At 35.1% G+C, this 15,525-nt stretch overlaps 1 protein-coding gene across 11 annotated transcripts in view; it reads right to left on the bottom strand.

Moving 5' to 3' along the window:
• Nucleotides 1-4,587: 4,587 nt before the first annotated feature.
• The window catches only part of DMD (dystrophin), a 962,852-nt gene continuing 951,914 nt past the window's right edge, over nt 4,588-15,525 (bottom strand). For 10 of the 11 annotated variants that reach the window (XM_039329649.1, XM_039329648.1, XM_039329654.1 and 7 more), the window contains one exon: nt 4,588-7,172. In XM_039329649.1, the coding sequence (XP_039185583.1) occupies nt 7,075-7,172 (98 nt within the window). In that variant the 3' untranslated portion in view covers nt 4,588-7,074. Of the gene's footprint in view, nt 7,173-14,601; nt 14,634-15,525 lie in introns of all 11 variants that reach the window. The other variant, XM_039329652.1, reaches the window with a different exon arrangement.

Below are 15,525 nucleotides of genomic sequence, written 5' to 3'. Positions count from 1 at the left end.
ATGTAAAATTTTATAGAAGATGCATGAGTTTTGGTGTCCTAACCAAAATAAGGGAAAACAAACCCCTTCATGTTATACCTTTAAATCAATTATTTAGGATGAACTTCCATTTTGGTGATATCTACGTAGGTTATTCTGTCAGTAAATTATTACATCACACAAATGATATTTCCTGAAAAATTGGATTACAGGTTCTTCTTTCTATGTGACATTGTTTATAAAACTATGTAGCTCATTATACTGATTGTGTGTGTGTGTGTGTGTGTGTGTGTGTGTGTGATACAAAGATGGATTGAAACTGTTGATCAAACGACAATATAGACATCAGTTAGTTTGTTTTTGTTATTGCCACTGGAAAGCTCCAGTTTCTAATTAAGAGGTCTGGCTGATTTAAGAATTTTGCAATAAATAAATAAATAGTAAAAATCATGATTAGCAGTATAGCACTAATACCAAATTATTATTTCTTGAAGATTCTTATCACATATTCACATTTTATTATTATTACTATCTAAATATATCCTTGCCTGGGGATTTCAAAAGAGGAATGAAAAATGATGTGCCTCCATTTTTTATGCCAATTAGAAAAATACTCTGCTTTTATGTGATGTGAACTATATAATCCACAATGGAATTAAATCGGGAGGAAGAAACCTACCAGAGCCCTTGAATTAATACTGGAAATAAGAATAGAAAATCAAGTAGAAACGTTCAGGCAGAGCAGAATAAACCAGAGAGATAAACATATGGTTCTGTATAAAAGAGTCCTTGAATAAGTTTTGAAAAAAGAAAGAAAAGCCCGGCTAATACATCAAAAGGAACGGCTATTCAGAATCCCAGTTTGGCAGTACAAATAGCAATTTAAAATATTAATTAGAATGTGTCATGAATTTATTTTAAACTTGCTAAAAATTACAAAAACGGTTGAAAGCTGATGATGATATGAAATAAACATTCAGTTAGGTGTGAAGTATTTTGTAAGCACTCCATTTGCAGAATGTTATAATTTCTTTTAAATTACAGTATCTAGAAAACTTTAGCATTTCATTCATGATGATTTCCTTTGTACATCTTCATTTTGTAATTGCATGAAAGGCTGCAAAACCTAAACCTTTTTTTGAGAAAAGTACATCTTTCAGGACAAGAAAAGTATAGCCTTTATATTTTCTATTGTCCTTGTATATGCCTCTAGACATACATTCCATAGCAGATCTTCTGGAAAGCCAAATTACTTTGAATGGTTTTGATAAGACTGTTAGCTATGCAAAAGCAAAGACTTTTATAGAAGTTGAGGGCTACAAGGTGGAAAATCCTAGGAATTTAATTGACCAGACACTTTGGGGAACTAGGCAGGTCCTTATTGGTGTATATGGATGAATTCCATTAGGCAAAATGGACCTTCAAAAGGGCAGCAAAGCTGTTCAAGAGATGGCTCATTAGTCTGAAAAGAAGATCTAGTTGATTGTGGTTTCTTTATGTTGCAATTGTCTCATTAGGGCTGCCCTGAACTGTGCTGTGAGTTGGTAAAGGAACTTCTGTTAGATAGTTTAGATGGGATTGCAGGGTAGGATTGCAGGAAGGGTTCAGTCTCCGTTTTGTTTGATTTATTTTCTAAAGCTAGTAATAAAATAATTATGCCTCCAATTACACAACTTCATTCTGATTACCTGTGTTCTATATTACCTGGCATTCCAAACTCTGCCTTGCACAATTATGGTTATTACATTATTTTCTTAAAATACATGATATTTTCTACAGTTCTGAAATGGTGCAAATAACTGATTTTTCATTTTACATATTATGGCAATGTGTCATATCACTATTTTTTTCTCCAAAGTACACCCTTCAATCTGTGACCTATTAACATTGTATATTGAAATAGTGTCACATTTCCATCAATTCCCATCACGTTATAACCATATTTTTGGAACTAAAGTCATAGTTAATACAGTATTTACTAATTTGATAAAATTTTGCAAACTTTTATTGCCTTTATTGAATATTTTGACATCATATAGTAAATCTAATAGAGATTTGTTTTGTTTATACAATATCTCATTCTCTGTGCTAACTCGGATAACTAAACTGTTTCCCAATTTTATCAAGAGGCTAAAAAAAAAAACAATAAATACAACAAATATTCTGAGGAAAACATATACAATGTAGGGACACAGCACTTTTAGAAACCAGCAGACCATGTTTTTAACTATTAAATAGTGTTAAAGAAATACGCAAGAAAATTGTTCACAGTAGTAATGTGTAGTAGGAAGGGCATTTCCTTTTATGATATACTTAAGAAACATACACATAATCTCTGTTTGAATTAATTCATTTTGAGGTTTTAATATAAATTATCATAGGATATCTTTTATTCTGCCTTGATATCACTATCATTTGTTGCCTTGATACCCATGGCAACCGTCTTTAAGACAACCACTTTCTCAGAGGAAAGGAGTGTACTGTAGTTACAGTAATGACTAATATTTATCTTGCTGTGTAATGCAGGATACTCTTTTACAAAATAAAGTTTAAGTTCAATCTTCTGCTCTGAAGTATGATTTGAAATTTCTATCTAGACATAAGACAAAATAGATTTATAATTTTTCCACTCTTATGGAACAAATTGAAGACTAAAACAAATACTATTCTTTTTAAGCCTGCTATTTTATCCAATTAAATAAATGCAAAAATGAAGTAGTTCAAAAATAATGAACATCTTATTTATTTATTTTGCTGGAAATATTGATGCCCTTTGTGGTATAGGTCCAGGGTATTCGAGGTACTCAACCCAATGGGACTGGCCCTCAATCCAGCAGAAGGGGCTTGCTATGGATCACATCTGTCAGGGACTTTTGGCTGGTGGCAACTAGAAGAGCTTTTTTGTTGTGGCCTCTTTGGAACATTCTGCCACCAGAGGTAAGATCTGCTTTCACCCTCTTGGACTTCCAGAATGGCTTTAACAGCTGGCTGTGCTGAGTGGCTTAGGGCCTGATAGGGGCTCTCTTCTCTATACTGGAGGTAGTTGATGGGATAAGAGAGAAGACACACCCCTCCTTCCCCGTGCTGTCCTCTTGGTTTTTAGTTTCTGTTCCAATTAATTTTATTTTTTTATATTTATTCTTTTATCATTTTGTAAGACAACCAGAGTTGCTTCAACAGTGAGATAGGTGGCATATTAGACAAACAAATATCTGCTACTTTAGGTTGTTATTCTGAAGGCCCGTTTAACTAGTAGATTGGATTTAACCATATATCCAATACCATCCTTTTAAGAGAAATATATCACCCATCTCCATGTGAGAACATCATGTGAGAATATCATACAATCCTTTAAATATGGTATTATATTTCAAAAACAAGGGATGAAGAAATATATAGCTATATATTTAGTCCCCTTTCCACCCTTCTCTGCACCCATTTTTCATGCTGATTTTTCATACAGAGATGTTTCCATCAAGCATGTCTTTTGTGTTATCAGCTGGAAGATCATTCACCTTACTGCACACTTTTGATGTAAATCTAAATTTATTCTGAAGAATTATACTTAGCTGTGTTACAGTGTTTGAATATTTTTTATTTATTGTTGAACTTGATTCTAAGTGTGGAGTGATGAAGATTAGAGAAAACATTTTGGCCAGTTTTTGTGTAGATTTTAGTCTGGCTCTCAGGCTTCCTTGCTTTGCAGCTAGGTAATGCAAAGTAATACTTACTTCACTTTTTATTTTGCCTCAGTTACTTTCTTAGGTTTTCTAGATATATGGATTTGATTAATGTCTTTTGTAGGATTGATAAATATATTTCAGCAAGTTTCTTTTAATACCTTACATATGCAGTTGTGTTTTATTTATTGCAAGTTGAAATATATAGTCCCCATTTAGTTAGCACAACTGGGACCAGCAACTTTGTCCTTAAGCAAAGCAGTTGCTTAGTGAAACTGCAACTGTGTTTATGAGTTTCAACTTTTGTTTTACATGCCTATGGAAGTCATAAATTCAAGAACCTGTCACAAAGTTACTTTTTCCTCACTATTGTAACTGAAAACATTGCTAAATGAGGCAATTGCTAAATAAGGAGGACCTATAATTCATCATGGGTCCCTTACAGTATGTAATCTGTTATATATTAGGGTTATATATTATACATTTAGGGGAAAAAACATTTATCAGCAACTCTATAAAGCAGCTTCATTTTTTTCTTAGTATATGTGGTGTCTTCATAATCTCAATACAATCTCTGGAATACCTGATTAAGAAGTTGCTGGCAGATGTTACACGGAAGCCCAGATGTACAACTGCTCTCTTTGCAGTTGTAATTGTATGTTTTGTGTGTACACTAAATGACTGATAATTTTCTCTTATAAAAGAGAAAAGAAACTTTTGTTTATCATTCTATGACTTTGTAATAGTTTCCCTCTCAAATGCCACTTAAGAGCAGCGTTGACTTCAAAGTGTAAGTTAAAATAAATATAAGTGCAAGTATGCATTGCAGATGATGTAATCCTGCAGCTTCTCACCCTCCTTTTCTATTCCTACTGACACTCCTGTAGAAGAAGAATCCAGTGCTGCTATACCAGTAAAAATGCCACACTTTATAACATAATTGCGTGCTTTATTGATATACACAGTAAAGCAGTATACAATACAGTAAGTAAGGCATATATTTGGTGAAATTCAATATGTTGTGAAAAATGCAGTAAAACTGAAGTTTATAAAAATAATTATTAAATGTTACAGTGTTGATGTTAGAACACAATAAATGATACCCAAGTGATAAATCAGTACTGCATGAAATTGTATAACATGCCAGACAATATTCGGTTATGCTGATAATGTTTTATGGTTTAGTAGTGTATGGATATAAGGAACATGAAATAGTTCCAAAGAAACTCTTTAAAAGCAGCAATAAAGCTCTTAAACTCTTTTAAATATTTTCAACAGACTCACTTCAAAACTAATGTCTAAAAATGAAATAACCCTGATGAAAATAGTTGTGCACTCTATTAGTCTTAAATCTTTTAAAAGAGAACTTTAAATACAAAGGCATAAAAGAAATAATCCCATCCTATAATTGGATCTGTAAAGTCTTACACAAAGGCTATGAAATATATAGGATATTCATTCATAAATGAAGCCTATGATTCAGTCTAGCATTGCATCAGTGCGGTCCTTGCAAATAGTAAGATTTATGTAGGACATAATAAGAGCCCTTTTAATGCTCATCTTAGTATCCATCCCCAGAAGTGAAGAAAACACTTCTAAATGAAAGGGGAAGCTTGATGTCTCAGGGAGATGCACATAAGACTCACTAAGAAAGAGCAGGAAATAGGGCTTTTAAAAACTCTATAGACTAATTCATTTGTGAGAAGTCACTGTGCTCATGCTAGACTGAATTGTGCCCAAAGTCTTTAAAAAAGAATGAAAATGTATGGACTTTGTGAGTTACTAAATTTTAATTGTTTTGTAATGTATTGGTATTAAAAGAACACCAGTTTACACAATGGATAAGTGGTTGACGATGCATACCTTCTCTACATAATTGTCAGGAACACCACAAAACGAAAGTGAGGTAGAAATAACATGACTACCCATGTTGAATGTTAACTAGCATTAAAAAATAAAATACACTTTTCTCCTGTGTTTTAATTACCACCATACAAGAGGTAACAGATTTAACTTTTGCAAAGTATTAAAGTTTATTAGATGATAAAAATCTGTCTTCAGACAATGGAATTAAAGGCTGGTGGAAAAAAAGGAAATGGTGAAACTTTTGTTAACAGCACCTCAACATTTTATAGTAGTAAACCTGAGGGATTGTTTTCTAACATTTGTTTTCTATCATCCCTCTCCTGAGTCATTGTTAATTGTGCGACATTACTTGTAGAGTAAGATTGCTGGATTTCATTTTGGACAACCAGCTTCTCATGAAGCACTGTGGCTACTTTAAGCAACTGATAGAGTTGATGTTTTTACTATTGTGCCACACTATTCAGTTGTATTACTGTTGGTATGGAACTGGTGTGAAATTTATTACAAGGCAAAAACTACTGTTTTGTTTGTGTGTTTTAAAGAATTTAGGCAATTTTCAATACTCAATGAAATATTAAATAGTATGAATAATCTAACAGGATTAAAGCAGATCACAGACTGATATCTGTAGTCAAGTCTTCCTAATACACACACAGAGATGCAGAATATTTGATAAAAAGTGGCATCATAGGGCATGAAAGCAAATCATATTTTTACTTTGAAACATTAAGGTGCTGGCCAGTGCCAGAGGCAGGATAAGGACACCTAGGTCCACTGGTATAATTCAATAAGGCAATTTCTATTTTGTATTTACTTTTAACATTCAGTTCCAAAGTACAGAGAAAATAACAAGAGTTTAGAATATGGGTCCAATCTGTCTTATTTTTGCAAACTCTGATATTTGTCATATAATGTGCTCCTTCACATTATTGCCAACTAGCTGGATAATTCCAGTAAGACTTGCTCAGGAAATGGAAAGCTATCTCAACTGGAAGTTTTGGAAAATAATAATTTTAAAGCAAGAGCTAGTCAGACACAAGAAGAAATGTAGGCTGACTGGTGTTGCAGAAATTCTGTTTGATTTTAAGGAAAAGAACACAGAACATGAATATCTGTTGGGTATAACTACTAAGTTGAAGTGATGCTAAACAAATGCACTGCCTCATTTTTTTCTGTGTTTTTATAAGGATTTATATAAACATTTTTATAAAGCACACTTTGTTTACAATCTTTCTTTATAACAGCTATAAATTTTTTTAAACAACCCAAAATGCGTTCCATATAAAGAAATGGCAAGTTATTTAGCTGTCAAGATTTTACATGTAGTTTTCTTTATAATGTTTTGTACAATTGCATAGATGTGTAAAACCTGCCATTGTTAACAAAACAATAACACACTTAAGAAACTACTGAAATCTACAGTATAATACCACTATCCTTCACAAAAATATAGATTTGTTTTCATGTAAACTCTTACAGTCTAATCCTTTGTCATATGAATATTATAAAAACCATGCAGGTTATGCCTGAAGTTGTAAAACAGATCTTGTTATTCTACTAATTTGTTGTCAGTCATCACTGTCACTAAGGTTTCCATTGCTCGGCCCAAGTCATCTGCCATGTGGAAAAGGCTAACTACATTGTTGCCTGTAAAAAAAAAAAAAAAGAGAGAGAGGCATAAATTGATCTGTCTTGTGAATATCTGTAAAGACTGTAATTAATACAATTAATACAATACGCTCTACAGGAAAGAGTGAAGTATCCTCAATAAATTATGAAAAATTAGGTAAAATGCAAAGAGTTGCTCAAATAATTTGGAATTATTTGACAAAACACGATCAGTAGTATACTTGAGTAAAATCTGAAAAGCACTTTTCACTAGCATCACACTGCAAAACAATTTCAAAGCTACATGCATGAACATTCCTAGTTAAATGTGCATGAGAATGTGCATGCTTTATTGTAAAAGTATTTGTAGATTAATCAATATCTGTAACACCTAACTGGATCAATTGTAATTAATAGCATCGTTAGAAGGTTTAAATGCTGATAAACATAGAGTCTCAGAGATCTTTATTGGAACCAAACTGAAGATTTAAACCAGTTATATATATTTATACTAACTTTTAAATTATTTTTGCTAACTGAAGGAAGACAATTGCAAAATTTCATTCAATGGGTGAATCATATCAGAGAGAGCTGGCTTCCTAATTGAATTACAAAATATATACCAAGATACAACAAACTATTACATTAATGCTGGTACAAGAAATGGGGATATAAAGCAAATTAGGAAAAACTCCAGAATACAATGAGTGATCAAGAAATGCAATGAATGATCAAGAAAATGGCCAAGCTCTCACATTACCTTCAAGCATAAAATTGTGTGTGGATATGTATTTTGTTAAATCACATGCATATTCAATGTGCATTTCTGAAGCCCCTATATTTCTGATTTTCAGACTAGTCTGTACCTCTGAATGGGAATTAATCCAAGGTACACAGGAATCATTAAGTTACAATGGCTATAGAGAATCTACACATACCTATTAAAATGCCAGATTTTTGAGATGTAAAAAAAATCAGACCAAGATAAATCACTTCAGATTTTTTCCACCTTTAATATAAATATAAGTTGTATAATTCAATTGAAAAAAACTGAGATCTTTTAGGGGGGAAAATAACAATAAAAAACTTATAATAAAGTGGTTGCATACAGTAAATGTTCACACCCTCTTATAAATAGTGATGTGGCTATTTTCCAGAATTAACCAATCACATCCAAACTGATGTTAAATTGTAGTCATTACACATCTGCCATTAATTAAAATGACACCGATCAAGCCTATATAAAGATCAGGTGTTCTAGTAGGATTTTTCTGACATTTATTCAGTTGTTTCTTATAAGCCATGGTCTGTAAAGAGCTTATAAAGCAGCAAAGGGATCTCATTGTTGGACAATATCAGTAAGGAGAAGGGTATAAAAAAATTTCCAGTCATAGAACACAGTGAAGACAGTCGTCAACAATGGAGAAAACATGGCGCAACAGTGACATTACCAATAACTGGATGTTCCTCCAAAATTGATGAAAAAAATAATAAAAAAAACTGGTCTGAGAGACTGTCAAAAGCAGCAACGTTAAAGGAGCTACAGGTAGTTCTGGCAAGTACTGGTTGTTATTACATGTGACAACAGTCTCCTGTGTTCTTCATATGTTTGGACTGTGGGGTAGGATGGCAAGACAGCCTAGTTACATTTTGAAAAACCTATCAAGTCTGAAAAAAGAATGGGAAATTATTATATGGTCTGATGAGACCAAGGCCGAACATTTGGAACACAATTCCACAATGTTTGGCGCAAAAACACTATACATCACGACAGTACACTGAACTCACAGGGAAGAATGGTAGTGGCAGTATTATGCTTTGGGGCTGCTTTTCTTTAGCTGGAACTGGGGCTTTTTTATCAAAATGGAGGCAATTATGAACAGAAAAAATAACAGAACAACTGAGCTGGAAGGGACCTTGAAGGTCTTCTGATCCAACCCCCTGCTCAAGCAGGAAACCTTGTAACATTTCAGACAAATGGTTGTCCAATCTCTTCTTAAAAACCACCATTGCTGGAGCACCTACAACTACTAGATGCAAGTCATTCCACTGAATAATTGTTCTGTCAGAAATTTCTCCTTAGTTCTAAGTTGAGTCTCTCCTTGATTTTCATCTATTGTTTCTAGTTTTGTCTTCAGGTGCTTTGGAAAATAGGTTGACCCCCCTCTTCTTTGTCACAGCCCTTCAGATATTGAAATACTGCTATCATGTCACCCCTAGCTTTCTTTTCATTAAACTAAATATAACCAAGAGTTCCAAATATTTTTGGCACAAAATCTTTAGGCTTCTGCTAAAATACTGAAGATGAATCTCACTTTTCAAATACAATGATCCACAGCATATCTCCAAATCAACCAAAAATGGTTTCACGAGAGCAGGCATGTCAAACTCATGACGTCATGTTACATCACGTGACATATCATGATTTTTTCCCCATTGCCAGCAATGAGGTGGGTGCAGTTTTGGCATGACGCATCCGGCCCACAGGCCGGCAGTTTGACATGCCTGCATTAGAAGATAATCAATTTTGGAATGGCCTGGCCAAAGCAGACCTGAATCCAATTAAAAATCTGTGGGTGACAGATAGGAGATGACCTTGCAATCTAACAGATTTGGAGTGTTTTTGCAAGGAAGAGTGGACAAAGATTCCCAAGGCAAGATATGCCATACTGATAGAATCCTACCCCAAAAGACGGAATGCTATCATAAAATCAAAAGGTGCTTCAGCAAAATACTAGTTTTAAGGTGTGCACAGTTATGCAGCCATATTATTCTATTTTATTGTTATTTTCCCCTAAAAGATTTCAGTTTGCTTTTCAATTGAATGGTAAGCTTATATGTCTATATAGTCTGACTTTTTTATATCTCAAAAACCTGGCATTTTAACAGAGGTTGTAGATTGTTTATATTCACTGAATATGACCAATTTTATTATATGTGAATATACTTATGTGACATTGCTTTTTAAAATATTGTTTAATACCCTATTGGTTTAACATAGAAAATTACTACCAGTAGCATTTCACATTGTATTTTAAAATCTAATAATGCAGAGTCCCACCTGTTTTTGACAATCTGCATATTTTTAAAAAATGGCATAACAAACCTTCTAAAGTATTTTATAAATTGATATGAATGTGGGATGTCCCCCTGTAGAATAGGACAACCGGTGAAAACTAGATCAAATATTCATTCTTTCACCAATGCCTGTTAGGAAGATATGCTTAACCAGAAGTAACTTGATTTCCTGGCTGGTTCCACTTATGCGATAGAGCAGTCTGCAGATTGGGCAAAGCAACAGTCCATCTTTCCAAAAAGATGGAATTTAATTTTGTTTTAATTATTTTAATAATTAATTATCCTCTACATGTCATTAAAGCAAAGTGTTGGGGAGAGGGGAAAGGAAGAAAAGCAAGCAGGGCTTACTTAGTAATATCAAAGCCACTGAATTCATCCTTTTTTGCAGTGAACTCTGAACAGGTGTTGAAAGTTAACCATTTTTTCAAGGAAGGTCTAAAGCAAGAGTGTCAAATTGGTGACCTGTGGACTGGATGTGTCATGCACAGGCCATGCCCACCCAAGCTCCATGACGCAATTGAGTTTGACACCTGTGGTCTAAAGCAATTAGTGTACCATGGTTCCCTCAAAATAAGACCCTAGTGGCTAGCCTTATTTTTGGGTGTGCGTCAAATACAAGCCTTACCCCCAAAATAAGCCATCGTTAGGAGCCTACCCACTGTGTCCAACCCTCTGGTTGTTTGCTGCCACAATGGGACAGGAGAGCATGTGTCGCAGTGGTGCCACAACGGGGCAGGAGAGCACATCACAGCAGTGAGGCAGCACAGGGGTGGAGCTGCCCCACGTGCCCCACACCCACTTATCTCAGGTCACTCCCCACTCAGCAACCTCTCCCACCCAATGACCCAGCTGACCGCCCGTCTCTTCCCTCCTGGACTGCCATGCTATGGAGAATGTGCAGGGGAGGCTCGATCACCTTACCTGGTCCCCCTCCACCATTTTGTCTGCCGCTAGAGGGTCTTTCTTTGGTCCCAGCCATCCCCACTTTGCCTTGGAGAGCACCTGCCTGATGGCAGCTGCTGCCTCCTTCTCCTCTGCCAACTCTCTTGTGGCTTGCACCACGACCAGGTGGTTCAAGCCTCCCTCTGCCTGCCAGACACCTGCCAAAGCCGCCTGCGTACTCCCTCCCATCTCCTTGTCTGCGGCTGCAACAGCTTACAGGGCTTTCCAGGGCAGATGCTCGGAAGGTGAGGGCACCGCTAGTGGAATGCGCTTTCAGGTGAGGAGATTGGCGCAGAAAGGTAGGACAACTATAGGACTGGGCAGCGCAAGCCTCCCCTGCTGCCTTCCTCCGCCAGCCAGGAAACGATCTGGCAGGTGGAGGCAGGCAGCAGGGGAGGCTTACGCTGCCTGGTCATGACGCAAGCCACAGGAGAGTTGGTGGAGGCAACTGCTGTTGGGCAGGTGATCTGCGGGACAAAACGGGATGGCTGGGGCTGAAGAAAGCCCCTCCAGCAGAAGCGACTGTTGCACAGCAGAGAAACCTTTCACCATCACTCTCTCGCTGACTCTGAAATGGCAGAGGGGGACCGGGTAAGGCGAATGAGCCTCCCCCACCCATGCTTCATAATATGGCAATCTGGCTCGGGAGGAGGGTGAAAAGGAAGAGGTGGGCAGATAGCTAGGTCATTGAATGGACAGGGGGAGTTCATTGAGTGGGAAGTGGCCTATGGGGGCCCTGAGGTAAGCAGGTATGGGGCGCGTGGGGTCTTGCCTCACCTCATGGCGGCACCAGTGCAATGCATGCTCTCCTGCTCTGTTGCGGCCGCATGCTACCAAACTGTGGGATGGATTGGGCCAACTCCAGACATCCCCTGAAAATAAGCCCCAATGGATCTTTTGGTCCCCCCAAAAAATAAGATCGGGCCTTATTTTCGGGGAAACATGGTAGTTAGTATTATGTTTTACCTTTTCTGTGTAGAGGTTGGATTCTCCCTTGTTTTTTCCCCTATAAATTCATCATTCCTAGTCATTTTTTTTTTTTTACATCTGGAGAGGGATTTTTCATTAAAACCATACCCATGTGAAAGCTACACAAATATTCTACAATATGGGCTATGGGCAGGAAGATCCAGTGTTCCTTCCTAATTTTTTTTCAGTGTTAGGCTGAAATAATTCCCTTGCTTGATGGACTAGAGCGTGGTAAGAAATTCAGCATGACTAATAGCTCTCCACCATATCTTTCTTAGTAATTGTTTTCCTTTTATCAGTAAGATTTTAAATTATTGTCCTCAAATTACAACAGTTTCTAAGAAATGGCCTTGGTTATGATAGTTCACTAATTTAAAGTGCATAAGAAATAATTTATGAGCACACTGCATTTTCCAATAGTGGATTAGTTTATTTATGGATAGGTAAGTCTAACATTCTAAAAACAGTGCTTTACATGAACAAAACTCTGCTTGCTACATACCTAAAAGATGATACATACCTTTTTAAATTTTTAAAATTTCCTTTTCTTGCAGCTAAGGCACAATCTAAATGCTTTCCCATGTTTAGAAGTGGCAGGGATCTGGGAGGGGTTTTGCCCTTTGGATTCAAGGTTAACAAACCTTTGAGGATGTTTTGTTATCAAAAATTGTAACAGAAAAGCTAACAGGGAACTTAGATTATCTCTATAGCTGTATGTCCTGCTGTGGAGGGACGGGACTCTGTAGCATTGAAATTATAGTTTAAATTGCAATTGTACTGATACAATTTTTAACCTGAAACAATTCTTACGAGATTTAGAGTAATACAAACTTAGAAGAGGTGGTAAGCAAAACAATTATGCAACATACACACATAACCATATAAACAATAATGTAAATTAATTGTTTGGGACAAATACATTTTCATGTAGCTTTAGTTGTACATTCTGAAGTTAGGATGGTCCAATTGAAATGCCTCTGCCTCTGTTCATTATCTATTCAATCTAAAGAGGGTGGTGTATCCACCTCCTAACTGTAGTCCTTATAAGTCAAAAGATTTAGATGTGTATCCAAATGCTCCCCTTATGAAAGCAGTCAGTTTAGGGTCCATATGGTAGATGATGTTGAAACTGCTTTCTTCAGATCTTTCAGGTAATCATTTTGAATTGGTTGTACTTTACTTAAAACTTAATGGATAGTTTACTCATGGCACTTTAAATAAGAGGCCATATTGAATTTTGTCAGGATGCTTTGTTTCATGGTAATTTTGACTAAAGTATGGTTGGAAGCAAAGCATGATCCTGCCACTATTCATTGGAATCAATTAGTATTAGACTTAAAGAAAGTTTCTGTGCAAACACAACAATCCTTTAACAAAGTTAATTGGGTTGCCCTGATTCTTCCTTATGGAAGAGCAACTCGTCTTTTCAAGTCCAGTACCTTAGCCATGTGGGTTAGATTGAAGCACATAAAATCCTTAAGTCATTCTTAATAATGTTTATGAAATAAATGAGTAGAATAAGGATATTTACAATCGTCTGCAGTTTTTTGTTGTACAATTACATAATTCAATGACTTTATATTACATTTATTATATTATTATTTATTAATGTAATTGTAACTATTTCATTTTCACCTTTTCCAATACTATGTTCTAAAAAAACAGGAAGAAATATTTTGATCACTACACTTGAATGAAAATGATTGACAGATGTGTTTAAAATGTTTGAAGAAGTATCTTAATGATTTGTGTATACATTTCATGAATTGTTTGGAGGCTTGCATTAAACGTATGTGTGACTTCCCACACAATAAGAAACTGCACCTTGTATTTTTAATTAGAGCAGGCTCCATAGGATTGGAAAAGGGAGCAATTAAGAAGCTTAATTAAATTTTCAACCTTTATCGCTTACTAACAGATAAATTGTACAATCTGAAAAGAAAATAGAAGCAGCTCAATTGGCACAGCAGTATAACAGAGTTTCTGCAACACTTATGGATGACCAATAGGCTTGTACATACTTCAATTTAGCTGGCACAAACATTAAAATTGCAAGCTGAAAGATTTTACTGTTTATACCTCTCAACTCTTGCTTTGAAAAGAACACAACTAAATAATTTTATGTAACTATTTGGAACATATATATTCCAAATAAGTTATATAAAATAAAAACCTGCCATAGTCTCAAAACGCAAACCAAGTTATGATTAACTATGAAAGATTTATTTAAACGATTTTATAGAAACATTTTCATTTTTATATTCCCTTGCCCATTTTTGGAGGTAGCCTAATAAAAAAATATGCATTTCTTCTGTTTCTAGTGGTTTGATATCCATTGATAGTTGAGAGGTATTACATATTACAGTATACCTGTAACAAGTACTGAAAAACACACATGCTGTGCCACAAGTGCCAGATGCCCCCCCAAAGGAGAATGAAGCAGTGAGAAGCTCTTGCAGTGGGCATTATATGCACTAACCTCACTCACTGGCTTTCCAGAGCCATTTCTTCCTTTATATTAGATGTATCAAAAAGAAAATGAAAAAAACACACACATAAAATACATCAATTATCATTACGAACATATATTTAAAACAACAATTTTTGAAAAAGGCTGCAAAGTATTTACATCCACACAATTTTGTTTTTAAGTAACCCTCCCCCACACACATTTCCTTCACTGTCAGCCTTTGAAATAAGGAGACAGATACATACATCTTCAGATCAGTGTTTTGAAAACACTGGGAAAAGAGAATGTAATTCCAGTATCATCAATGGATCCTGTACAACATTGAAAAATACATTGTATTTTCTAAGTGTATTTTGCCAAATATGTTTGGATTTTAAAGTCAACTTTAATGTTAAAACATTTAATTACTTACAATACTAATGGTAAGTAATTAATTACTATTAATCCATGTTACACAATAAATTTACTGTGAGAAGAAAGGGAAGAATGAGAGAGAGAGATCACAGAAAATCAACTCAAAAGGCTAACAAAAATGCTCAACTAAAGAATTTTATTGTCAAACTTTAATTAAATATTCTCATCTCTCGAATTTACATCCATAACCTTTTACTCAACAAAACAAGAAATCCAAGCAACGGAAAATGAGTATTTGGCTTAATATTTGTACATAGGTTCTAATTTGATTTGTGATGGAAATGTTGGCTTTTGATCTATTTTATTCTCTAACTACCTTTTTAAAACCACAAATAAATACTAGGTTTATTTCATATTAAAAAGACACAGTGAAAAATATAAGGATAATTATAATAATACATAATTATTTTAAATAATTTAAATAATTTTGGAAAAATAATATAATATGTAAATGTAAAAAAAGTGTTTATAAAGGTCCTATGAAGTTTAATTAATCCAAAGAACTTTCTTCATGAGAAT

The sequence above is a fragment of the Crotalus tigris genome, unplaced genomic scaffold (genome assembly GCF_016545835.1).
Source record: "Crotalus tigris isolate CLP2741 ecotype Arizona unplaced genomic scaffold, ASM1654583v1 scf7180000024401.5802323, whole genome shotgun sequence".
NCBI classification, from domain to species: Eukaryota; Metazoa; Chordata; class Lepidosauria; order Squamata; family Viperidae; genus Crotalus; species Crotalus tigris.
This window is presented reverse-complemented; position numbering and strand designations above follow the sequence as displayed.